This window comes from Pelodiscus sinensis, chromosome 14 (assembly GCF_049634645.1).
Source record: "Pelodiscus sinensis isolate JC-2024 chromosome 14, ASM4963464v1, whole genome shotgun sequence".
Taxonomy (NCBI): domain Eukaryota; kingdom Metazoa; phylum Chordata; order Testudines; family Trionychidae; genus Pelodiscus; species Pelodiscus sinensis.
In genome coordinates, this window is record NC_134724.1 from 731,804 (window position 1) to 758,496 (window position 26,693).

Sequence of the window (26,693 nt, forward strand, 5' to 3'; positions counted from 1 at the left end):
TAGGCTGAAATCAATTTTTAGGAAGCAACTCTTCCCTCCCCATATTGTAGGAAACAATGAGACACAGTAACATTGAGAGAAGGCTTAAAACTTCTGAAAGGACAATTTATAATGTTTGGTTAAAAGTATGAGTATTGGTAAACTTTGAAGACAAAATACATAGAGAAGAAAATTTTGCAGGATTACTACCTCTTCACATTTTATCCACAAATTCCTTAATTTGTGGATCATCATTGGCTTATTTTGAGGCCTAAAAACTAATTGAAAAAATAGTTTAAGGGTCTGTTACTTTCATATTTGTTCATGTGTTCCACCTTTCCTTCTTGAACCTGCTGTGATAAACTTGTGCTCTTCTGTCATTGTTATTATTTGGTTGTGGCTAGCACATGGGATGCCACCTTCTTTTTTTGTCAACAAAAGCCTTATGAGAGATAAAATACAGAGTAGAGTGAGGCACTTTTAGCTCCTGAAAACCAGTTGGGGTAAACCAAGCTGCTCCCCTTTTTTGAGGTGATAGCTCTTTACTTGTTTCAGTTATATGCCCGTAAATAAACATTGGAAGGAATGGCATATATTAAAACTGTAACTTAATATAACTGTTTCCTCAGCCAATATACATGCACAGGAAGGAATGCATTACATCAGTGTTTCTCAACCTTTTTTTTAATAAAGTACCCCCTTTTAAAAACATTATAAGTACCCCCAGTACCTACAGTTTTCAGACACACCATTTTTTTCTACCATTGCAACACATTTGTTTAAGCAACTTAATTGTAGCTGGGCGGGCAATGAAATTTTTGGGTGTAAAAAGTACAAAAATAATAAAGCTCTGTAAAACTTAAAACAAAAATTCATTTTTTCCAAATTTCAGTTGTGTTGATGTACCCCCCAGACTTCTCTCGAGTACCCCTAAGAGTACTTGTACCACTGGTTGAGAGAAACTGCGCTACATTATACATTTCAGATGAGAAATAGAATTTTGAGTAAATAAGTAGTTCTAATAAATGTTATTTCTCTGAAGATAAGAATCGCTGATTTCAGAAGAACAGAGAATTTAGATGGGTGAGAGATTGTGGAAAGCTACTTTATTTAAAGGGTTTCTAAAGCTTTATAATAGAAAAGTCAGTGTCAAAACTGATCTTGAATAAACTAACATGAAACTCTTGCACAGATTCTTTTCTAAATGTAGAATTAGTAATATTTGATAAGTATACTCTGTACACAAACTATATTAAAACATTAAGGTTCAAATTCTAGCACTCAGAACTTAAGAAATGCTATAATTAAGATTGCCTGTACAACTGTAATTTAGTCTCCTTGTGTATGTGCATTATGATTGTCTTTAATTATGGTCACACTTTTTTTGCATAGTACCTTTGTCTGGCTTTTCCTAACTTTTGAGTGCTTTACTCTGCATCCTTAATATTTTTACTGGGTTTTGTGTATTTTTCCTAGTTTTTTTTATCTGACAAATCATGCCATTGTATTGCCTATTATTGATGTCCACATATTTCACCAGCATGGTTGGAACCTTGGGTCCATTGCACAGACCCTGTTACTACAGCCAACAGCTATCTTGTGGTGGTGGTGGTAGTAGTTTGCCATCCACTGTGAGGATGAATACTGGAGAAAGGATAAGACACTTGTGAGTTGCAAAGGTATTTGTTAATGATAAAGGAATGGTGAGACTCAGGAATTTTTGGTTCTTTTCCAGGTCCTGGTATGCTCTAGTGGTCATGGACCCTTTTGCTTAACTCGCCTGGGAAACCTTAGCCTTTTCTGCTCTACTCCAATTTCTACTCCTCAAGCTTTTTATGCCAGTCTATTTTATTTTTCTCCAATGCAATTATGGGAGGCTTGGTGTAATCCAAATCAAATGCATAACTGTTAATGTGCTTCCAATTAAGTTTGCAGTGTGGACACCAAATCAAAGAGATGAGGATGCAACATGAAGAACATATAAAGACGTTAATGGACCAAGCTGCACGGGAACAAAAGGTAAATAGTGGCTAAAATATTCCTGTTGCTGACCGAGGGAATTTTTATTTCAATGTAGGGCTCTCATCTTGAGCAATAAAATTGGAGCTAGTTTAGGATATCTGGGACACTGGCTTGGGGTCACTAAAATGTTAGGTTATAATCAGGGCTCGACAAATTATACAATCTACTCGCCTGTGGCGAGTAGATTGTAACCCGGAAGAGCCGGGTTCCGGCAACCTGCGCATGCACAGATCGCTGGACAGCACGGCTGGCGAGCGGGGCTCGCCGCAGTTTAATGCGCCCTGGTTATAATTGTTTGTTTTGTTTTAGTCCTAGACAGGTAGGTCTTGAGAATCAACAGCTCTAGAAATGCTTGTGGTATCATGGTGGAGCTGGAGGCTAGAATTTGCCAATGAGAGATGCACTGTAACTATTTGTAAGGCCAAGGCACGTGTGTGGTAACTTCCCATTGGAGGCAGCATGACAGATTACATAATACTTATTACACAGGAAAATTTAGTTTAATCATTTTACCGTACAATATAGTACAAGCAAAACACATGTGTGGTGGAATCATGGTTTTCTGGGCATTCCTTTGGGATGTCTGTGCTATCTGCATAACAAATCATGTAAGTCATTGACGTGAATTTGGAATGGCAGCGTTAAAGCTTTGTACATCCGCAATCTTCCATTTGCCTCTCTAGATGTAAGTGGAATGGCATGTTAGCTGCCTAGCGACCCTATTTGTTGGTGAAGTTCATGTCTGTAAAATGAACTTGAAGTACAAATCTGAGTAATTGCACCTTATTTCATATACGCCTTTGTTTCGATAGAGATATAACTACTCCCATTTGCTCCCTTATTCCATTCTAAGGATATAAATTGCTCCTGAAAAAGCAAATGACTGAATTGAGCTCCAAACAAACCGGTTACTGTCTGTCTTGCTATAAATGTGAGACATGGTGTTAGCACAAGGCATTCAGGAATCCTTACCCCTGTGATGCACCTGTTGGGGGAAGAGAAGCATGGTCAAGGTGGGCCTTTGGCAAGCTATAAGCCTAGATTTGCTCAGAGACGTCTGTGTTTGAAGTCTGATTTTGTGTTGCCTTTCTGAAGGCACTTTCCCCTCTTGCCTGAGACAGGATTTTTGATTTTACAATGGTCTTGAATTGGCATTTCTTTCTGATGGAGACAGATGCTCCGCAGCTGCAGGAATAGACTCGTGTTTGGAGGGCAGCATGTATGCCTGGCAGACGTTGGCCTATATGGCTCATGCTCTGCCATATTGCCCACTGTTCTCCAAGGTTCTAACCATTCTCCTCCTAAGGAGCCAACACGTAGGAGTGAGAACTCTGCAAGATCTGGTCTAAGGAGGCGAGTGAGTGATTTCCTCCCCCTCATTTTAAGGGCCATCTTTATTATGGTTTAATTTCTTTTTAAAACAGGATGCACAGAGAACCCAGGCAAGACAAGACATTGAACTGGATTTGAATGATAATCAAGCAATTTCTAAGACCGTTCAAGAGACAGATGAGAAAAATGTAGTAAAGCATGAAGAACCCTCAAGCAATCACATCCCTAATGGCAAAGGTATTCCTTTTTGCGGCACTTTAGATAAATATGCGTTACATGTGTTTTATCAAACCATATTTTTTTAAGCTGGGATAGTCTGCCTCAGCTAGGTATGCAGATTACAAAAGTTGCTGTTATCATGTGCTTTTCCTTCTCAGAACAGAGGGAAAAGACTGAGGTCGAAGTCCGATCTGCCCTTTCATTGCTCCCACCAAAACAGAGTTGAGGCCCGTGCCACTTGTGCTGTCATTGCTAGCATGGTCCCTGGTCTGTGGATAGCAGACTTGATTCCAGTGCTGTCAGCCCACTGGCTTTCACCAATGCTAAATAGACTATTCAAGTTAAAAGAACAGTACAGAATAACTTAGTGTTGTTATTTTGACAGAGAAAATCAAACCAGGAGGTGACGCAGGCATGCCTGGAATAGAAGAGAATGATCCAGCTAAAGCTGAAGATAATCCTGCTGGTTAGAAAAATCATATTCTAATTTTTTAGGATATTGCTATTTGATATCATTCTGGTTTAAATCTGCAGAGTGTTAGACAGCCGGTGAGTCAGCGAATATAGTCCAGATAATTTAAAACCCGTCTGTTAGGAGTTTTGTGTAGGGCTGTAAAATCCCATGTAAAATGTTAACTGATTGAACTGTATGGTTAACTGGCCTGCCGTAGGTGCGGGGGGGCAGTGGTTCCCAACCACCAGTAGACACGGGAAGACACTTCGGGAGGGCTGGGGCGTGAAAGAGAAGGGAGTGCAATAGCCGCTCCCCTGCCTGCACAGTGGCAAGAGGCACCTCCCCAGGTGCCTGCACCCCGCCCCCCACCTGCTTCTCCTTTGCTGCTGGTGGCATTGAGGTGGCAGCAGGGGGAGATGGAGCAGGAGGCGCTTCCCTCCCTTCTCCCCCCTCAGTAATGGCAGCTGGCCAGGGCTCTGTGCTTCTCCCCCCCCCCCCCCACCTATGGGGGCGCAAGACTGCTAGCGGGCGAGGGGGCACAAAGGAGAAGGGCTGCTCCCCGTGCCCATGAAGTAGTAACGACCATGCTCCCTAGGACTGCCTCACTCTGGGGAGCATGGGGGTGGGGTGAGGGTCTTGGGGGGGGTCACAGGGCAAGAGGGAGTTGGCATGGGCTGTAGGGATGGGATCAAAGGGTGTTAGGCACTGGGAAGCAAGGGGGCTGGGTTGGGGTTAGGTGGACTGCAACGTTTTATTTGCATATCATTAGCATAATGAATATGCAGACAAAATGTTACTGCTCCTCCAAAAATTTGTGAATGGATTTGCTGGTCCCGCATAAAAAAGGCTGGGAACCACTGCACTGGAGCAACCCCCTACCTGTGGTATGCCATGGACAAGGGTCTTGCTCCTGCCATATTGGGCACCAGTTAACTGGTTTCTGGTAAGCATTCCCGGGTAACTGTTTACATCCCTAGTTGTATATCAGTGCAGAGTGTTTCAATCAGAAAACATTCAGATTTGTGATAGACAGTAAAAATGTCAGGCGCTTAAATCAGCGGGAATTAAGTTTCTTCATCATCCAAGCTCTTTTGAAAACTTTGCCCAGAAGTTTTAATTTCTCATTTGTAGGACTGGGATTTTAAAATGAAATTTTGGTGCAAACAGAACTTTGTTAAAGTCAAGCCTAGAAGATAATGGTGGTTGTATTGGACAAAACTCTTATTGTACATCCATTTATGTTCTTTAGCTTTAAAGAAGCCCCTTATTTCAACATCTCAACGTGAAGATCATCAACCCAATTTGAATCTTCCTACTTTACAGCCCCATATGCCAAATATGGCTCCAGGTATGAACTTTTAACAGGCAATATTTCAAAATCTTGTAAGATCTTGTTCGATAGCTAATTGAAATAAATGGGACAGGGATTTCGCTTTCTGAAAGGATTTTCTGTGCTTCTTATGCATATGTGTCTGCCACTCTGTTTGAAGTGGCTTTGCCTTTAAAATAAGATTTTATTTTAAAGGCAAAGCCACTTCAAACAATCACAAGATTAAGAAATGTCTTAATCCATTTTAACTGCACTATTAAACCATAACAGAATACCAATTTAAATTTATTATAAATATTTTGAATATTTTTCCTGCATTTTCAAATATTGATTTAAATTACCACAGTATATGGAGTATATAGTGCTCACTTTATTTTTATTACAAATATTTGCACTGCAAAAAAACCAAAAGACCAATTCACCTCATACTTGTCTACTCAGTCCTATTTCTTTTTCAGCCAATTACTAAGATAAACAAGTTTGTTTACATTTATGAGATAATGCTGCCTGCTTCTTACTTACAATGTCACCTGAAAGGGAGAACAGGCATTCACATGCATTGTTGTTGCTAGCATCACAAGGTATTTACCTGCCAGAGATGTTAAACATTTGTCTGACCCTTCATGTTTCGACTTGTAGGCTCTAAAGTTTTACATTGTTTTATTTTTGAGCGCTGTTATGTGAAATAAATAAAAAAAATCTGCATTTTGTAAATTGCATTTCCACATAGAGTACTTGTATCAAGTGAAATGAAAAATATTCTTGTTTTTTTGATGTGCAGATATTTGTAAGAAAAATAAAATAAAGTGAGCACTGTACACTTGTGTTCTGTGTGTTAATTGAATTCAGTATATGTGAAAATGTAGAAAAAAATACAAAATAGCTATCATAAATTTAAATTGGTGTTCTGTTATTTTTTAACGGCGTAATTAAAACTGATTAATCATGATTATTTTTAATCAGGTTAATTTGTTCTGCATTAATTGTTTGAGTTAACTGCAATTAACTAACAACTCTGATTCAAATTATTACTCTAGAAATAATAAATGCTGTACAGTAGATATGAATGTGGGGGAAGCTTAGCACAATCCTATGATTAAGGGGTCAGAAACTTTGAGGTACACATTGAAACGTATCTGAGAGAAGCTATTAGTGCCTTGCCCTTTTCATTCATAAAAGTATGGACTATGCTGAATTATCTTTAGGCCCTTTAGATGGTACGGAAGGAAATCTAAAAGGGCAAAATAACACTTTTCTTCATGTTGTAGATTTAAATGCTGACAATGAGGAAAACATTAACATCGTGAAGCAGATACCTCCAAATCCTCCTCAGCTTTTGATTCCAGAACAAAACTTGGAAAGTAAAATAGAACACAAAATGGAAAAAGACCTTGGAAAGCAAGTTCCAAAGGACAGAGTTGGTGACTTCCAGAAGATGAAGCAAAGTAAGTTAATCATTACCATTGTACTTCAGTATCTGGGGATCCATGCATGCCTTTTCATGTTGTATGTGACCAGTTGTGTGGTTGGCCTTATCGAAATGAAACATGCAGAAAAATTAAATGTTAAGATATTAGTACAGAAGGTACATTCCTTAAGAAAATTAAGACAATAGCATGCCATGTTCAGAGAGATTAATTATTAAACTATCTTTGAGTATTAAATATCTAAATTTCATGTTAGTGCTACATTTTAAGTATGAAGACATTCAATCAAAATATGAAAATCAGTTTGTAGTAAGTTGAGGTAGATAGCTGCGTGTATCTATACAATATGACTTAAGTTTTGACTTTTTCCCCCCTTAGTGGCCATGTCTTGAATGCTGTTATAAAAGAAATCATTTGGTATCGTAATGGGGAGGAAATTGACTTGGTTTGTTTACTTTTTTGTTGTTCAGAAGCTTCTTCTGTTCCAAACATGTCTTTCAGAAGAACCCTTATGCGGTCTTATGTCTGTGTTGGAGATTTTTTTAAATTCTGGCAGCAGCGAGTTATACTTAATGAGCAGAATTAATTGTTGTCATGCCAAGGATGGATTAGTGGACAGTGTGTAGGTGAAACAAAAGTGCATCACAAATATAATTTCATGAGGCTCTGTAGCTTATCATATGAACAGCATGTGGTATGTTACAAAAAAGTGTTGTTTTTCATTTTTAAATCCTAGTTTTCAGTCTTTAAAATGTCCAAGTTTTTCATATTAGCATTGAGAAGTCTTAGCTCTTCCGTACACTATAACCCAGTTATTTTTGGAGACCTAATTTCAACTGTTTATGAATTATTTGATTACAATTCCTGGGGAGGGGAGGTGTGAGAGGACCACTTGAAGAGGAACTTTAGTTGTGTGTTTAATTTTGTCACCTTTTCTCAAGAAGTCTTTTATTGTAAATCTGTTTATATTTGGTAGCTTTAGAAGTTCAAGGTTGCATTAGCATGTGTACTCACATTGACTTATATTTCATCCAGGTCTTATTTTCTTACATCAAAACAAAGCTTTTCAGACTTTTCAGATGAAAAGTTCACCCTTGAAGTGCTGTTCTGTGTACTGGGGTAGATTCTGTACCTCTTTATATCCCAGATTTGGGGTGTTCTGATTTTTTTTCCAGCTGAAAAGCATCTATGAACATATAGTTAAAAATAAGTGATTTATGGAAACTTAGCTGTTGTTTACTGTTGATGCTTTAAAAGCACTTTACCCAAATGGTATGCATGTTATTCATGGAAGAAACAAAGGACAAGTTTTGGTGATAAGACATTCTTAAATATACTTCTGCATTGCGAATACCAACTTGGGCTGTTTTTAAGCAGGAAATGTAGAATGTTAGAATAAATATCTTTAAGCATAGCAGAATCAGTTAAATGAAACGAACTGACTCAGATTCAGAGTAATTTTTTGGGGTATCTAAAAATGTGAATTGGACAAATTTTCTCTCGTAGTGCATTAAAGTCTGTTATTTTGATAGGGAGAAATATCTAAAAGTATTAAAATATTTAGTTAATAGAATTCTTGTGTTGATCCTTTTGGTTTCCCTTGCATTTTGGAAGGGGACACTGTTACTATATCAGTCCACAAAGAACAGCTACTTACCCTAAAACAACCTTTCTTTCTCCCCCCCCTCCCCCCACTGATTTGTCCCCATTTATTCTACTTTTCGTGCTCACAAGCACAGAATTTTGTTCGTGTCTATTGAAAAATTACTGTATAAAGTTAGGTGCCAGACCTGGAGTTCTCTACCAAGGATTTGTGCTGGGTGAAGGTGCAAACCAAACTACTAGTAGCTGTTCTATACATCAGAAATTGGAACACCTCAGTGCAGCTGTTTGAGTGGTAGAGTGGGTTCTCGTCTATGTAGATGGGTCCCAGTGTCCTGCCTTATAACATTCTAATGCAGTCCTGAACCCATTCAGATAGTCTGGGTAGAAATGGTCAGTTGGGCCTCCTTCAGAATACTGCACAGCTGCAACCAAGATGCTCTCCCTGCAGTAGTTGTTTGTTTTGATAGTTGTTGGCATCTGAGACCTTTAAGGATACTTTTAAAAAGTGCAAATTACCAGTTGCTCCTCATAAATTCTTCCTTATTTTCCTGAGGGAGTGTCTCAAACTGATGTTCTGGCCCAGTTCAAGAAGATGTACTTAGCCAAGAGCATTTGGCAGTTTGATAGATGCATCTTTATGTTGTCTAACTAAATAAATGGGATTTTACATCTCCAGCTGCCAGTCTTCTGGAAATGGATGAATTCAGGAGAAGAAGAATTTTCAGCTTCTTTCATTGTTTCTATTGGGATTTCCAAGCTAACAGCCATTCACAGGAGGAGCTCCTGGAAGATCCAGTCATCACCTCATTAGGTGACATTGTATTGCCATTGGGATAGGCTTGACATCTGTGTCTTGAAGAAATTTTGGGTCTACATCCTGGTCTTGATGTTGAGCGGTATGGTGGACCAGTTCCCTTCTTGAGGTGGCCTAAGATGTAAGGGAGGATTTGGCTTGGGAGGTAGAAACAGTTGATGAAGTCTTTGTGCTGTTGCATCTCCCAACAGCCCCAGAATAGCTGTGATTGCATCTGATTGAGATGTGATGCTGTAGGCCAGAATGGATTTCCCCCAAGAGGACACAAGGATGGGTCCCCTCCAGTCTCCTCTCACCTGTTGTTATTTTTGCCCATGTCAGAATGGCTTGGCTCAAAACAAGGAGAGAGTGGTCTGTGGGTGACGTCTCTTGACTTGGCTGAGGTAGGAGGGAAGAGTATATCTCCTCTGCAGGAGGAGACATTCTCTCAGGCATTGTCGATGGTTCCCAAGTATCTTGTGTACCAACTGAGGTGTTGCTCCAGATGCCACTAGAACTAGGAAGATTTTTTGTTTTTGTTTTTAATCTGTGGCCAGCAGTAGCAATACTGGGAGGTTGGTTACTGCTAAGTCTCTTGATACTAAAACAATCTACACTAGATGTGCATCCCATACATTACACAGGTAACACGGTAGGTGCTTTGGTGCTGAACGTTTCAGTGTTGATGCTATGGTACTAGTCAAGGCATGTACCAGCTCAAGAGACCACCTGGAAACCTGATGGTGTTGAGGTGTCAGTAGCACAATATCTGGGTCTCAGACTGTCTCCTGGGTGCTCGTGAGGGAGATCTGTCCCTTCGAAAGCAGTGTACTTTCCTCCCTCTTGCCTCAGAGCTCTGTGTCCAAGAAGGTTTGTGGGGTTTGCTGATTCTGTGATGAATGTATAGGACTTCCTTGAGGAGGACTGGGCCCAGGGCTGACAGGCACGCTGACGGTGTCTACTCTGGCTTGGAGGATACCCTCAGGGACCTTTACTTGAGGAAAGTTTTAGGCAGAATTCCCTCTATTTGTGTGTCTGAAAAGCACTATATGTGCTTCAGTGAGGCAGAAGAGGCACTTGAAGTGTCCGTAATTAATGTGAATAGTGGCCTAGCAAGAGGGACAGGACCCTGGGGATTTTGATTTTACCATGTCTAGGTGAACGTAAGAACTGCCATACTGGGTCAGACCAAAGGTCCATCTGTCAACAGTGGCCAATACGAGGTGCCCCGGAGGGAGGGATCACAACAGGTAATCGTCACGTGATCCCTCCCCTGTCACCCTCCTCCAGAGAAACAGAGGCCAGGGACACCATTCCTACCCATCCTTGCTGATAGCAGTTGATGGATCTGACCTCCCTGAATCTATCTAGCTCTTTTTTGAACCCTGTTAAAGTCCTGGTCTTCACCACATCCTCTGGCAAGGTCAACCTGTGGAACTCTGTGTGCTGAGTGAAGAAAAACTTCCTTTTGTCTGTTTTTAAAGCTGATGCCTATTAATTTCATTTGGTGACCCCCTAGTTCTTGTATTGTGGGAATAAGTAAATAACTTTTCCTTATTCACTTTTTCCACACCAGACTAGAACAGTGGTACTGCTCTGGAGCACCTCCCACATACTTTATTTTTGGCCAATGAGTTTAAAAATTATACTAAAAACTAGATCGGAAAGGAAATTACACAGGGCTCAGCTTGGGTTCCAGCTTGATTTTTGGGCAGTAGAAGGAAAGTTAGGGGTAACTGTGGCTATCTAACCCCTTATGCCTTACAGGGCACTGGAGGACACACAGGGTCAGGTGAGGCCCTGGGGACACACTGCTGTTCAAAATAGTCTGAGTTTGTATGGCTGGCGGGAGGCGGTACATGCATACCAAAATACTTGTGAGCAGTTTGCTAAATAGTAATGGTTTTGTAGGAGCAGTTACATAACTCTTGTCCATGCCTGGCTGCCGTCAGCTAACTCAAGAAAAAAGGTAGATGATAGCTCTTGGTGCATCAGTAAGTCTATAGTACTTGAGAAATATTAATAAGAACATAAGAACGGCCGTACTGGGTCAGACCAAAGGTCCATCTAGCCCAGTATCCTGTCTACCGACAGTGGCCAGCACCAGGTGCCCCAGAGAGGGTGGACCGAAGACAATGATCAAGCGATTTGTCTCCTGTCATCCCTCTCCAGCCTCTGACAGAGGCCAAGGACACCATTTTATCCCCTGGCTAATAGCCTTTTATGGACCTAACCTCCATGAATTTATCCAGCTTCTCTTTAAACTCTATTATAGTCCTAGCCTTCACAGCCTCCTCTGGCAAGGAGTTCCACAGGTTGACTACACGCTGTGTGAAGAAGAACTTTCTTTTATTAGTTTTAAACCTGCTCCCCATTAATTTCATTTGGTGTCCTCTAGTTCTTCCATTTAGGGAACTAATAAATAACTTCTCTTTATCAGCCCTCTCCACACCACTCATGATTTTATAGACCTCTATCATATCCCCCCTCAGTCTCCTCTTTTCTAAACTGAAAAGTCCCAGTCTCTTTAGCCTCTCCTCATATGGGACCCGTTCCAAACCCCTAATCATTTTAGTTGCCCTTTTCTGAACCCTTTCCAAGGCCAAAATATCTTTTTTGAGGTGAGGAGACCACATCTGTACACAGTATTCAAGATGTGGGCATACCATAGTTTTATACAGGGGCAGTAATGAAATATCAAGCTTTTTCAGGGCACATGGTAAAGAGTGAGAGTTTAATAAAAGTGAAATGCCAGAGAATATTGTGAAGGCCGGGTCTTGAACAGAGCTCAGAAGTGAGCTAGATAAGTTCCTGGAGGCTAGGACCATCAATGGCTGTTAGCCAGGATGGGCAGTAATGGTGTCGCTAGCCTCTGTTTGTCAGAAACTGGGAATGGGTGAAGGCAGGTGGATCACTTGATAATTCCCTGTTCTGTTCATTCCCTCTGGGGCACCTGGTATTGGCCACTGTCAGCAGACAGGACACTGGGCTTGATGGACCTTTGGTCTGACCCAGTCTGGCTGCTCTTATGAAATCTCCAGAAAAATCTGTTTGTTTAGGGTTGTTTTAAATTAAAAAAGCTTGTAGTGAAAATTCTGTTAAAGTGGAAAAATCCTGAACACCTAACTTACATGAACGTTTTACTGAAAGTTTTTGTGTTATTAGATGCACTGTTCCCTTATTTTTGTAATACAGGTTGAACCTCTCTAGTCAGGCCTTTGGGTCTTGATCGGTAACAAACCAGAGAATTTTCTGGACCATGGAAGGCCAGTATTGTCTAGCAGCATCACCAACACTTCCGCTGCTTACTGGGCTCTTTGAAGACATTGAGGGGTAAATTAGAGCTAAAGAACAGCACAGAATCCTGAGAACCAGGACTGGTGCCTGTAAACAAACTGTTTGGGGCAAAGGGAAACTTGGCCACATCCATGATGAGTGGACTAAAATCATGCCAGACTACAGATATTGCCAGTAGGGATGTTAAAGTTATATTAAGTAATCAAATAGTCGATGGGATTTCTATCGACTATTCGATTAGTCTGTAAGGGTGCCTCTGCCTTTGAACTGTAGCAACAGCTCAGGCTCTTGCTACGGTTCAAAAGCCCTGCAGGGAGTGTAGGGCTTCCTTTTGAAATGTGCAAGAGTCCCATTAGGGCTTTGGTACGTTTCAAAGGCTGAGGTGCTGCAGGGAGCAGGGCCAGCCGGGGAGTCCCCACTGGCCCTGCGGTGCCTCAGCCTTTGAATGTACCAGAGCCCCAGTGGGCATCTTGTACATTTCAAAAGGAAGCCCCAGAGAGAGCATGGGACCAGTGGGGGACCCATCTGGCCTCGTGCTCCCTGCGGCGCCTCAGCCTTTCAAATGTATAAGAGTCCCCGCTTGCAACGTTTCTGCTGTACCTCTACTTCTCCTGCTCCCCGCCCCTTGCTGCCTCTCTCTGATAGAGGCAGCAAGGGGGGGGAAGCGACTAGTCACATCACTAGTCTACTATCCGATAAGTTTCTACTTATTGGCTAGTCAACTAATCTCTTACATCCCTAGTTGCCAGACCAGAGAGTACTGGACTAGAGGTTCAACCTGTACAATCTTTTGGGATTTTCCTGTAGTAACTTTTTACTACAGTATCAGAGCCTGTATTGTCTGCCTTTCTCTTGTAGTAATCCAGCTTCTTGGTTTAGATCGGGGTGGGGAATCTTGGGGCCAGATGTGGCCCCCCAGATTGCTTGGATCTGGCTCCCGAGGCTCACGGCGCCCCTCCCCCACTTTGGGGAGCCAGTGCTGGTGTTCCAGCCCCCCCACTGTCCCACCATGGGACTGGCGCACATAAAGTCTAGTAGGCTGGGTGCCTGCCTCCTGGCTATGGTGTGTGAGGGGAATGTGAGAAGTGTCTTTCTGCTTCTTAGTCAGGAGCCATGTCAGTGAGGGTTTCTGTGTTTGGCCCCTGGCTGATTTTTTTTTGTGGGTCAGAGGCCCCCGACACAAGAAAGGTTCCCCACCCCTGGCTTAGATTCTGATATAGGTGGCAGCACGCGGGGGGGGGGGGGGGAGGAGTAGGTGGCACTGTGGAGCCAGTGCTGGGGGTAACCAGCTCTTAAGGCGGCTCCCACCAGCTTCTGCTTCCCCACCCCCCTTGCTGCCTCGAAGAGGGGGAGGAAATATGAGCAGTCAATAAGATTAATCAGTAAGCCTAGGCTTATCGGTTAATCGTCTAGTTGACTACTTGTTTACATCCCTAGTGTATACAGTAGCTAGCACAGCAGGGTTCTGATCTCATTCAAAGCCTCTGCATATTTTCAAATACAAATTGAACAATAATCTTGTCACAACTTGTAGGAAGACTCAGGCATGTTAACTTTAAACAAAAAACTCTCATGCCAAGCTCAATCCCTGTAAATTGAAATTTTAAAAAGTACACTCTACATTTCTTTTAAATTGCTTGGAAACTGTATGCTCTTATTTTTAAGTGAGCAACTTGGTGTGCAGTATCAGTTAAATGAATTTTTGGATCTCTTTAAATATTCGAATCAGTGGTGGGCAGTGTTCCCTCTAAGGTGTGGGGCAGTACAGCTTCACAGGTGAGAGCCCTGAGTGACGCTGTGCTGCCATACAGCTTAGAGGGAACACAGGTGGAGGGCAACCTGCGGCCCCACAAACATTTTGTTCACCATTGCCCAAATGCAGGGTTGCGAGATTCCACTGGTTTCCATCCTCATTTTTTTTCCTACTGGTATTACTGAAGTGACATGCAGGGCAAGCAAGAGTACATAAAGTGAGGTGAGTACTGGTTGCACACAACATTGACGGAGAGAGCCATGCGCTCCTGCTGCACCCAATCAGAGCACTGCTAAGGTTCACTTAGCACACCCTGCACATTCTAGGTACACATGCACAGATAGAAAAACTAACCAATCCCAGGAAACCATCTTCGTTATGACCGTTCTGCGGCCCACTGAGATGGAGGTCCACTCGTGTGTCCCACTCACTAACCTAGGTTGCCCATCACTACTTTGAATGGGTTTTATTGCCAAATTTTACTGTGCTGCTAAATCATGCTTGGTCTTCACAATTTTTTGAATACTGGAAATTGGTCCAAACACTTCATCTCCTCCCTTCATGTTTTAAATGGAGGTTTAATCTTTAATTCTCAAAATGATTGATATTTTTTGTGTGTCTTATATACTGGTATTGAAGTTTGAATTTTTTTTCTAAACATTTGAACAGTCATGAAATTGAGAGTAAGCTATTTCTATTCTCATATTAATGGACAAAATATTGTGTTCTGTTTGAATTCAGGATAATTTAATGACACTGTAGACATGGAAGCTGTTCAGCACTTGGCACTGAATCTTCTGTTGGCCTTATTCTCTTTTTCTAGGGACACTTTATTCAAAACTACAATTTTCTGATATTTCTGGCATAAGATCATCAACTATATTTCTGTTCTTTGTGGCAAAATGGGTTTGTTTATTCTTAAAGAAACCTTGAGAGACATTAGTCCATTATAGCCTTCACTATATGAAGTTAAGTCCAGTTTCACAACTCTTTGACAGTTTACTCTATTTCCTACTGTGTTGCTCAGTTTTTAATCTGAATTATCTGGCTAAAGGTTACCCTAACAGTGGCTAGCTGAAGTTGATCTTGTACTTTTCATATTTGAACACACAGTGTCATTTCTTTTTCTGTAGCCTGAGCACAATCAGTTCTTATCTATTCCTCATAAGTCTTTATTTACAAAACTTAACAGATGTACTTCTCTCCTAAGTTCCAGCCTTCGTTTGCTTAAAATGTAGTACCAACAGTACACAGAGTAATAATTAGCATTGACATTTCTTACACCTGAGTGGGAAATGTGTAACGAATCTAAATTGTGAGCAGATCATCATTTCCTCTCTGTGTGAAGCTATTTTTGTGAGTGTATGGATTAATTTTGAGAAGTTCTGAAACGAGGCTAGTACACCTCAATAAATGTGTGCGCTTGTTTACTAACTGTGATAGCTAAATAAGAAACATGGTATTGTTCTGTTCCATGTCTCCCTTGTGACTGCATGAATGCATTTAATCCATGCCCGTGCGTGTAATCTTCAGTCGTTTTGTATATAATTTAGAAACTGTCTGTGGACTGCTTGTGCCTTGTAAGCTCAGATTTGCTTTCTGTGAACATTAGTGCAATAAAGAAGATGAACAAACATAGTTGAATAGGACTCACTTAAAAATTCAAGCAAATATTTATGGAAAACCTTACTTAGTATTTGTCAGCCTCTGTTAATCACACATAGTGAAGCATTAGCTTTTCTTAATGCAATTGCCCATTTGCACAATCAGATCATCCATAGCACATACATTTTTCTTTTGTTGAAGTGGCGTTCTCCCATTCAGTTTTTCTGCATTTCATTGCTTTTTACATCTGTCATGACTGGGTTTTTTTCACCTCGTGTCTACAGTGTATAATAATTGTACTGCATTTTAATCTAGCCTCTTGTTGTCATCCTACCAGGTTCATATCTGTGAATTTGGTTAGCATATTGCACTCTTTCCTTCAAGTAGTTGACCGATTTTTTCGAATTGTATTGATTGTGCGTGCGCACACACACTTCCCTGAACACCTGTTCTCAATTTGACATTAAACCATTAAACGTCTCTCATTTTTAGTTTGTGTAGTTTGTAATTTCAACTAATTGATGGTTTTTCTACAAGATATTTACTGTATTTTCTGAATTTTTACATTCTAACAGGAAAGTTAGTATAAACAGGGCTTGATGAACGGCGGCAAAAGCCGCTCACCAGCCCCGCACTGCGCATGCGCAAGACCTGTATTGCGCATGCACGCACTGGAAACAAACTGGGTGCCCAGCTGAAATCTACTCGCCACGGGCAAGTAGATTCAATGCTTTGTCAAGCCCTGAGTATAAAGATATAGTAACTACATAGTTCAACAATAATATTCCAAAGTCTCCAGACAGATCTTTGTTGGATTTCACCCATACACAGCATGGTGCACTCAAGAGATTAGCTGGAATTTTATTTTATTTTATTCATCATCACTATGCATAGAAAACCATTAATCTGCTTTCTAAGGAGAATATTTTTTGAATTTTTGCCAGTGTGATGGTAAAAGTCTGGCAAATCTAAATTAAAAAATTCTTCGTTCTCGTGAATAAATCCTGATATTCAAGGAAAAGTGAATGGCATTTCTGGATTTTCACATATGGAGCCATTTAAACACTTTTTTCCCTCCTAGTGAAGCCAATAGGAACCAGATACTAGAAGAGCTAGCAGGACTGCCACTGACCACCAGAATTCTCAAAACTCCATTTAAATCAAATAAATATTTTTGCATAGAGATGTTTCATAAAACAGTATTTGTTTTTCACAACTGACATGGCTGTGAGGTCTAACGTATGGTCTGCTTTGTTAGAATCCTTTCTTTTCTTTTCTTTTCTTTTCTTTTCTTTTCTTTTCTTTTCTTTTCTTTTCTTTTCTTTCCTCTTTGCTTCTGACTTAACCCTTTGCCTACTTCACAGGCCGATTCTTTGATGAGAATGAATCCCCTGTTGATCCGCAGCATGGCTCTAAATTGGCGGATTATAATGGGGATGATGGTAACGTGGGTGAGTATGAGGCAGACAAGCAGGCTGAACTGGCCTACAATGAGGAAGAGGATGGTGATGGTGGAGAAGAAGACGTCCAAGGTGAGCTTGGGCCTTGTCTCCATCCCACTAAAGAAAAATCCAGTGTGCTGAGTTTACTTGTTGAATGTCTGTGCAGCTTCAATATTACTAGCTCATCAAAATTGCCTTAATGGGACAGATGTGTTCTTCAGGCAGTCTTTCACTTATGTTGATACTTACTGTTTCAAAACCAATCTTAACCATTTTATACGGTGTTAAAATAAATTATCTTGAAATATTTGAAACAATCTGCTTTTTTAATGCTAGTAATGTTGGGATGACTGAAATTTCGGGAACAGTTTTATTTGCCTTCAGTAACCAGGAAATGTCATAGCTAGTTACTGGGAAATGCATATGCTTGTTATCCATTACAACAGTTTCAAAGTCATGTTAACAAGCATTTTGAGCATACTAGTTGTATTTTATGGCATTCACAACTGTCTTAGGATGCTATGTGTTTGCTAATGATAAAATTGTCAGCACGTAGCAGCTAAAAGCTTCACTGCAGACTTGTGTGTATAATACACAACAGACATTTAGTTTACCTTATTAACTTCAGGACTAGTTCACTAAGTGTAACACCTATTGATATGTGTGTGCCTCCATCTCTTGTTCTGTGCGCGGCAGTGCGTTGACTCTTCATTGTCTGTCCCTAGTGACACTTTCCATGCTGTATGGTAGTGTTGTGGTATTCTGTGAAAAGCTGGCATAATATTATAGAGAATCTGTGTAGGAGCGAAGTATATTTCCAACTAAAAGAAAGTTGCATAAGACAAAATATATTCACATTCTCTAGGTGCCCTGTCCTTGATCATCTTATTGTAACTGCATGGTCTCTTCCTGAAAAGTTCCCGGATAACAGGGTTTGAACAGTAAGACATGAATTTGAAAGACTTTCTTCTAGGCCTAGTTAATGGAGACCCTAAGGATGGTTAGAACCAAGTGACTCTGTAGTGGTGAACTTAAATATGTGTCCTACTGTGGTTGTGTTTGCATGGGGAGGCTAAAGAACAAATAAGAGTACGCACATACAGCTCAGAACTTTGAGCAATGAATTAACATACTGACAAATGTAGGTAACTGCTGCTTTTCCAGCATGAAGCTCCTGTTCTCAGTTTTGATCAACTGCGACAGGTGCATTTCTAAGCGCTCTGGATTGCGGTCTTCCATTTGATTTAAACAGGGCTGCCATGTCTTTAGTCCTGATTGTCTGTCAAATCCACTTTGTATCTTTAAGTTGGAGATCTGACCAAGTAGAGTACGTAGCCTGTTTATTTTATTGCTATTGACTTGGAGAAGTATGGGTTTTCTGCTCTTCACCTTACACCTTCTGAAGTCAAGGAAAGTCATAATTAGACACTTGCATGTGAAACTTTATCTAAACCATGCCCCAAAAGTTTCAAAAATAGGAGTTTCAAGTTAGGATTCTGTCTGGTTTTCAAAAAGAGAAGAGCATCTAACAGCTTGCATTCACCTCAGTTGGTACTTGTTGGCTGCTTATCTCATTTGACAACTCAGGCAGGTGATTAAATTACTCGAGTTTTTTAAAACCATGGCCATATTGCCTTGCTTTTCACTTTAGCCCCTGCAATACTGTGACTACTCCTAAATCTTCTCAAAACGCTGGCTTTCTGCATTCTATTCCATACAGCACCCCCAACCACTCCCACTCCACCCCCTGTGCTCTACAAATCATAAATTAGAATTGGGGAAAAACTGACTAGTCATCTAGTCCCATGCTCTGTGCCAGTGCAGTATTGTCCCCCTGCAGGATGCGGCTACTGCTCAACTGAATAGCTCAGTGCGTGAGCTCTCGGGTTAGATTCAGTTTTGACTGACCTTTGAAAAGCAGCCTACCGTGAGAATGGTTTGTATTCTACAGAGCAAGTGAGAGCTAAAGTTACAATAGCTTTGTAAAAGTCTTGGACACATATAGCTATGATGCCTGACAATTCAGTAATCTGGATCCTAGGGCTTTACTTTAGACGAGCAAGCAGGAACTTAAGACTTTTGGAACTCATCCTGTCTACATCACCAGTGACGATGGGCTTAATTTTTGTTGGTGAAGGTTAGTGACTTGATTTGAGAGTATCTGCCTGAGAGAAGAGTGGCAGGTCTGATCTCTACAGGCTCAAGATGGAAGAAAGGATTGGAGCGGAAGGGAGAAGGAATGATTGTTGGCTGTTAGCTCTCTTTTGTGTGCTTTGGTTATTTGCCTGATTTTGGTGTATAAATCCATGGCAGGGAAAAGACAACACTTTGTTCAGGGGAAGCATTAAAAATACATTTAGTCAACACAACTTTTTTGGTGACACAACTTCATTATTGTAATGGGTGAAAAGAGAAAAATCTGAATGTCCTTTGACTAAAGTGAAACTAAAATGTTTTTGGAAAATATTTTGTGGCTTTAAAGGCAAAGCAGAAAATATTTAGGTGCAAATAACTCAAGTTTAGGCAGCTCGTGTTTTTATCACAATATAATATTTAGGTTCTAGCCTGGGCTCATTGGTTAACCTTAGTGGTTATACGCCCCCCACCACCACACGCGCGCACACACACACATGCTCCTGCTTCTCTATCAGATGGGGGTGGCAGGCAGAATTTAGTGTACACGGGGATCTGATTTTTATGCCGGCTCCGCACGCTCCCCAGGGAGCTTCCTTCCCCCTCTGTATCAGAGGCAGCAGCACACGGGGGGGGCAAGGGCCAGGCAGCTCCATGGGAGCCACTCCGTTCTCCCAGTGTGTGAATGCATTTTAACATCCCTGGGTTGTATTTAATAGCACTACCAACGTTTCCAAATTTGACATCCCTGAAAGAGAACCTCTCCCAGGCAATGCAGTCAGCTTGTGGCTTTAATCTTCTAATCATTCTTGACACCTTGAGTCTTAGGCTCAGCCTCAATACTCTTGACCCCATGGCAGTCTGGTTCAATGTGTGTGCAGTGTACTCTGTATTTGCTGCTTCTTAAGGAACCAAAACGCATGTGGTGGAACAGAACTGTTAAAAAGATGACTTCCAAGGCAAAGTGCTTTAGGTGAGGAGGGAAGATTTCTTAACAGTTAAAAGACAGATTTGAAGGAAGACCTAATTAAACCTCTCTCTAGAATGAAACTTGAGCATGTGTACTCTGGGAATGGGAGGGATGCAAGAAATGTGGAGAAGGGGAGCTCTGAGCATTGAAATACAGTGTTGGCAAATTCTGAAAGGTATCTGGAACTCCAGTTTTCCAAGTTTGCTTTGTTGATGAAAGCATGAAGCCCACCAGAGGGAAAAGGCCACAGGCCCATGTTAGGTTGGAAAGAAGAAATAGAACAGGACAGTCAAGTTTGACAATTGCTGTGGTAGACTCCTGTAGTGTTGCAGAGCTTGGTGAATGCAAAAATCTAGTTAGAACACTGCCCTTTAACAACGCTAACAGTGGGTCTGAAATGAAGGAATTTCTTTTTTTGGAAAAATAAATGAAAAATATGCACGTGGTGGTGTTATATTTCAAAATGAAGGCTGGAGTGAGGAGGGACGGGGGTAGGTGGCGTTGGGTAGATGGCTGGGAGGTGTGTGGGGGCTAAGGCAGGGGAAGGAGATGGATTCTGGGCAAGGGGTTGCTGAAGTTAAGTCAGGTAGGAGGTGGGGGAGTTACCAGGGCCACCCGTTGTAGTGAGGGCTGCTCTGGCAGCGACACCTCCCAGCGGGCCAGGGCAGCACTCCCCTGCCAGCACCCCCCCACGGCCTACAGACTGCCTTGGGGGAAGCAGGAGCTGGAGACTACAGTCCTCTCCAGTGGCCCCCTGCAGGCTGTCTGAGGGGGCAAGGTTCCTGGGGCTGCCTCAACCTCCTGTGGTCTTTCCCTCCCTCCCACTCCCACCCGTGGCCTGCAGGCTATGTGGGGAGGGGCCAGGCTCTGAGGACCACCCCCCCCCCCCCGGCAGACTGCAGGCTATGTGGGGAGGGGCCAGGCTCTGAGGTCCGGACCCCCCCCCCCCCCCCCCCCCCGCAGACTGCTGGCTATGTGGGGAGGGGCCAGGCTCTGAGGACCACCAACCCCCCCCCCCCCCCGCAGACTGCAGGCTATGTGGGGAGGGGCCAGGCTCTGAGGACCGGACCCCCCCCCCCCCCTGCAGACTGCAGGCTATGTGGGGAGGGTGCAGACTCTGGGACTGGCCCCACTCCACAGGGGGGTAGGCGCCAGGCTTGGGGTGGGGGGGACTCCGTATCAGCGTGCTGGCTGGCATCTTGGCAGAGCCCCAGCCCTGCTGATCACTCTCTTGGTGCTGCAGCAGCCCCCAGTGGCCATGCTCAGTGTCGCATCCCTCCTGTCTGTGCCCCTCCCTTTTGCATTCCTCCACTCTCTGCCCCCTCCCTTTCCATGTTATGCAAAATAGCCCCATTCCTGGCACTTCCATTTTACAGGCACAACCAAACGCTGGCCTTGGCTTAAGTTAGTGTCAGAGGAAGCTGCCTACCAAATTTGGTGGGCCTGGCTCTTACGGTTTAGAAGGAGTTCTTGAACAAATGGACAAACAGTCACACTCTAAATAGATCTGTAGATTAATCCTTCTCAGATACGGGACAGGTGTGCCTTCCAGACACATGGCTATGAATGCTAGCCAAGTAAATGTTAAGGACAATTAGGGAACTTCTTTAGTTAATTATACAATTGGGTGAAAAATTACAGCTCCTGAGATGCTGGAATTTTTGAGGAGAAATAGACATAGAGCAGTGGTCCCCAACGCGGTACCCGCGGGCGCCATGGCACCCACTGGGGCATTTGTGTGCGCCCGCCGACAACCTGGGCCAGCCCGGCGCACTGGAGGTGCTGGCCCCAGGCGCGCGACATGCACCGGCGCCTGGTGCGCGGCACTCGGGTGGCCCCAGCCCCGGGGCACATGCGGGCACGCGGCGCCTGTGCCGCCCCAGGCGCGCGGCTCAGGCGGCAGCAGGCGCTCGGGCGGCCCCGGCCCTGGGGCACATGCCAGCGCCGGGTGCAAGGGCATCCCCACCCCTGGCGTGCCCCAGGACCCGTGGCCCCACCCCTCAGGCGCTCGGCGCGTGAGTGGCCCCGCCCCCAGGCGCCCGGAAGCCTCTATAGGTTGGGGACCACTGACATAGAGTGTCAAAGCTGAACAGTGGAGTGTGGAATGCTGAGATTCTGGCAGAGAAGAGAAGAGAGAGAGAGAGAGAACTCCCCTTTTGGTGGCTGAGGATACAAATCTATCAGAAACCTACTAACCAAAGGCTGATGTGAAGGGTGCAATCCGCCATACAGTGCTCAGACATAGAATTTCTAATCAGACACCATCATTTTCCAGTATCCAGGATTAGCAGTGGGGCTGTGCATTCCTCTTGGATCTCCCCTTCTAAAGAGATCTTCCATCTCTGGCTAATGTGGGGCTTAACATTTTTTCCACTTTCTGAAAGGTAAATGTCATAAATGACAGGGTGGGCATCCGTCACTAATATAATCTGTCTGGATATCTTCTGTCGGCTTTTGAGCAGAAAGGGATAACTGAGAACTTCCTCATAGGCAACAAATGTTGAATTGATTTGAATATTAAAAAAAATAAGGGTGTAATACAGCAAATATATAAAATATAAGACTGAAGCCTAGCATGTGCTGCTTAAAGACTTCATAAGACGCTACAGGTTGGACCTCTCAAAACTGGGACTCTTTGGTCTGGCAACATCTGTGGTCCAGAGTTCTGGTATAGGACTGGTGGTTAGGAGCCCTGCAGGTTGGCAGGGCAGTGGGACTGCCCAGTGTGGGCCTGGCAGGGCAGGAAAGAAACCGGACGGGAGGCTGGCGGCCAGGTTAGGGCAGGAAGGCCAGAAATTACCTCCCTGGTACAGCAAAATCCTTTATCCGGGATCAGTCAGGTCCCAAATGCACCAGATCAGGGAGGTCCAACCTGTACTATGGTGTCTGAGGCACAAATGTAAACTTTTAAATAGCAAACTCTTTTAAAAAAAAAAAAAAAAAAAAAAGTGATTAAAAGTACTCTGAAATATCAGGTATGGGTTCCACTGTTTTCACAATTGACTGTGCCAGAAATTTTGGAGAGTCCTTTCTATGCTCATGAGGGAGAGAGAAAAGAAATAGCTTGGTTCATTAACAGACCATGTACAGCTTTTTTGGCAGGGGGGAGCTAGAGGCAAGAGCATAGGTACACAGTTAAGTTGTGTGGGATCTTGTAATGCACTGTCTGCAAAGGTGCAGAAAATACAAAGAAGGCTCAACGTCTTGAGTCCTTCCTTTGGAAAGGAATTTAGATCTAATAGCATTGTTGGGCAAATTGAAAAGGGCCATTCTCAACTGGCTCGCATCTCTTGAAATCAATATCTGAAACTACGCTCCAAATACGGGTATCTAGCACTGTCAAAAGCCCACTCTTTAGCAGAGAGAAACCAAAAACGAAGGCCAGAGCGTTTGTAATTAGAAATGCCCATCATGGCATCTCCCTACTTTCTGGATCGACACTATTCTTGAGAACAAGCAGGTTCCATGTGGTATATACCTATGCCAGTAACTACATAGATCTGTAACCAGAGGTGTTCTGTTTGAGTAGTGATCATTCAGTTGTATATTAACTTTGATCTGAATATTTCAATTGCAGATGATGAAGAGAGAGACCTTCAAATGGATGTTGGAGAATATGGAAAGCCACATTTCAATGATGTGCTTTAAACCTTGAATTATATCTAAGAGTTGGCAACAGAATGGAAGTACTGCAAAACTGAACCATTTTTGTTTCAGTATTCCTTAACTTAAGATGGGAATAAAAAACCCAATAGGTTACTATAAAAGAAATTGTACTTAATGTTAGTTAAGTAATGAAAGAAGACATAAAATGCTGTTTATATATGTATATAGTTGTACTATTGCAAATTGTATTATCAAAATTACACTTCCGTTCTGTTACAGTGAGCCAATTAAATTTAAAGACTGTACCTTGTAATATTTGCATTTAAAACAAACTAATATATTATCAATTTATGCTGAATTGTTTCTGCAAATTAAGAAACCTTGTAAACTGGAGAACTTGTACAGTTTGTATCTTACATATGGAACAAATATACTGTGGAAACAATTGGATAGCCGAAGGTTTCCTTTTATACAGGATTAAATTATCTGTATAAATGAAAATACCCCTTTGTTTTCAATGGGTGCTGTATTTTGTATTTTGCAGGTATGCTTTCAATTGAGACAACTGAAAATGTGTAAAAATACGTAAGGGTTGCACCATCTTTAATAACAGAGATAGGTGACTGGAACTTTGAACAGTAACTTTCCAAAAATCAGAGCAGTGTTAGCCTAACACAGTGACCAAAGTTTGTATCCATAGTAGGAAATCAGTGATATTGGAGGAATAGAATTTGATAGATCCTGAAAAAAGTATGGCTGGCTGATATCACCAGTCAAACTAAAAACTTAATCAGTATTTTAAAACTTCCCTTAGCAAATAACGTTTCCTACAATTTTCTTAACACTTGAAAGGGTAAAAGTGTTTCTTAAATTAGAAGTAGTCTAATTCTACAAAAGTTCTGTACAAATAGTTCACATTAGAGAAAACTAAAGGAAAGTATGTGCAATCCCTAGATATATGAACCCTCTGATTTCATGAACAACTCAAGCCTGCCATTTTAAATTTAAAGTTTAATACTCTGATCTGGATTTCTTCAAACATCTGACATCTGCACTGTTGCTTTTCTATTTCTGAAGAGTTTGTTAGATGCTTTTTGTATTCTGGGTTTAGATACTTGGTGAATTCTACAGGAATGGTTGGTGGCTTTTTTGTTTTGTTTTAAACAGTTAAGTTCAAATATAAGGTTATTAATGCTACCTGCTTTTTAAAAAGGGCTACTGTGAATAGAATTTATGGGGCCTATGACAGGGGTGATTGTACTTTGCTGTCTCTGTACTCAGGTTCATATTTAAAATAGCATATTACATTTAAGATTCATTGTGATTAAGTGAATATTTTGAATACATTTAAAAGATCATATCAGTTTTTGACTAGAAAGATCTTCAAGTATCAAGTCTGAAATATACAATCACAACATGAAAATAAATCTTTGACAAGATTCTGTTTAAGCATCTGACCTTTTTTTAAAGAGACTTGAGTTTTGTATACTTAAGCCAAACCATTCATAATACCTTTTAAAAATTGCATGGTGTGAGAGTATATTTTCAATTTGAAAATAAAAAGGCTGAACGTGCACAGTGAGATGCCATAACGCTACAATACTATACAAATATTAAAATTCTACGACTAGCAGTCTTCAGTGGATAATACTGCATTTGTACGCTGCAAGATTTTACTTAAGAAACTTTCAGAAATGTAATTTTTGTCCTGATTGAGGTGTTCAAGGATCAGTTACTGAAACTGTTTACTGGGTTCTAATAAATTGTTATGAGTTGTCAGTGTGTCATTACTGGCTTTGTGGGCTATTTTAGACCAGTGTTTCTCAGCCAGTGGTACAAGTACCCTTAAGGCTACTCAAGAAAAGTCTGGGGGGGTACATCAACACAACTGAAATTTGGAAAAAACTGAATTTTGTTTAATTTGTATGGCATATTATTATTTTTGTACTTTTCATGCTCACAAATTTCATCACCCACCTGGCTACGATTAAGTTGTTTAAACAAATGTGTGGCAATGGTAGAAAAAAATGTTGTCTGAAAACTGTAGGTACTGGGGGTGCTTATAATTTTTTTTAAAGGGATACTTTATTAAAAAAAAAAAGGTTGAGACACACTGTTTTGGACAAATGGTATGTATCTGAAGTTGATTCTTTGTACCTTGACTACTTGTGTGAGAGACTTGTTTTTTTGCTGAACTGATGTCTTCATGAAAGTGAGAGGCTGCTGAATATTAGCCATGCATAAGCAAATTCTGTGAAAGCTGCCACTTCTATACCAATCAGTTATTTTGGATGGGACTGTACACCTCAAGATATACTTACACACACAATTTTCAATACAGGATATTTACCTAGATTTTCATACATAAAAAAGCTGGGACACTGCAAAACCTAGGTCTGCTTCTATGTTCGTTTAAGCCAGCTATAATTTTCCCTTAATACCAAATGCAAGAAAGAAATTTAGACACTAAATATTTAAACATCCTGTGGAAGGAGTAACTTAGACAGTAAATACATGATCATTAATATGCTAATTTTAAATGTTCTGAACTTAGACTTTGAAAGTCTATCAGTTTAAATCAGTGGTTCAGTCTGTAGCCCAATCATCACAGAGCTGCGGCCCATGTGACATCCTCAGGACCGCACAGATAGTATGGGATGCAGCCCATAATGGTAAATAGGTTGAGAAGCACTGGCTTAGAGTAATTTTACTGATTGGTGTTTCTG

General features: G+C 41.7%; 1 protein-coding gene across 2 annotated transcripts in view; it reads left to right on the plus strand.

Moving 5' to 3' along the window:
* The window catches only part of GOLM2 (golgi membrane protein 2), a 31,503-nt gene extending 5,757 nt beyond the window's left edge, over positions 1-25,746 (plus strand). The window contains exons 4-10 of one of the 2 annotated variants that reach the window (XM_006132098.3): positions 1,908-1,998; positions 3,426-3,570; positions 3,938-4,018; positions 5,256-5,354; positions 6,605-6,781; positions 17,181-17,348; positions 23,939-25,746. In XM_006132098.3, coding sequence (XP_006132160.2) covers positions 1,908-1,998; positions 3,426-3,570; positions 3,938-4,018; positions 5,256-5,354; positions 6,605-6,781; positions 17,181-17,348; positions 23,939-24,009 — 832 coding nt within the window. In that variant the 3' untranslated portion in view covers positions 24,010-25,746. The remainder of the gene's footprint in view (positions 1-1,907; positions 1,999-3,425; positions 3,571-3,937; positions 4,019-5,255; positions 5,355-6,604; positions 6,782-17,180; positions 17,349-23,938) is intronic. The other variant, XM_006132099.3, reaches the window with a different exon arrangement.
* Positions 25,747-26,693: the final 947 nt, after the last annotated feature.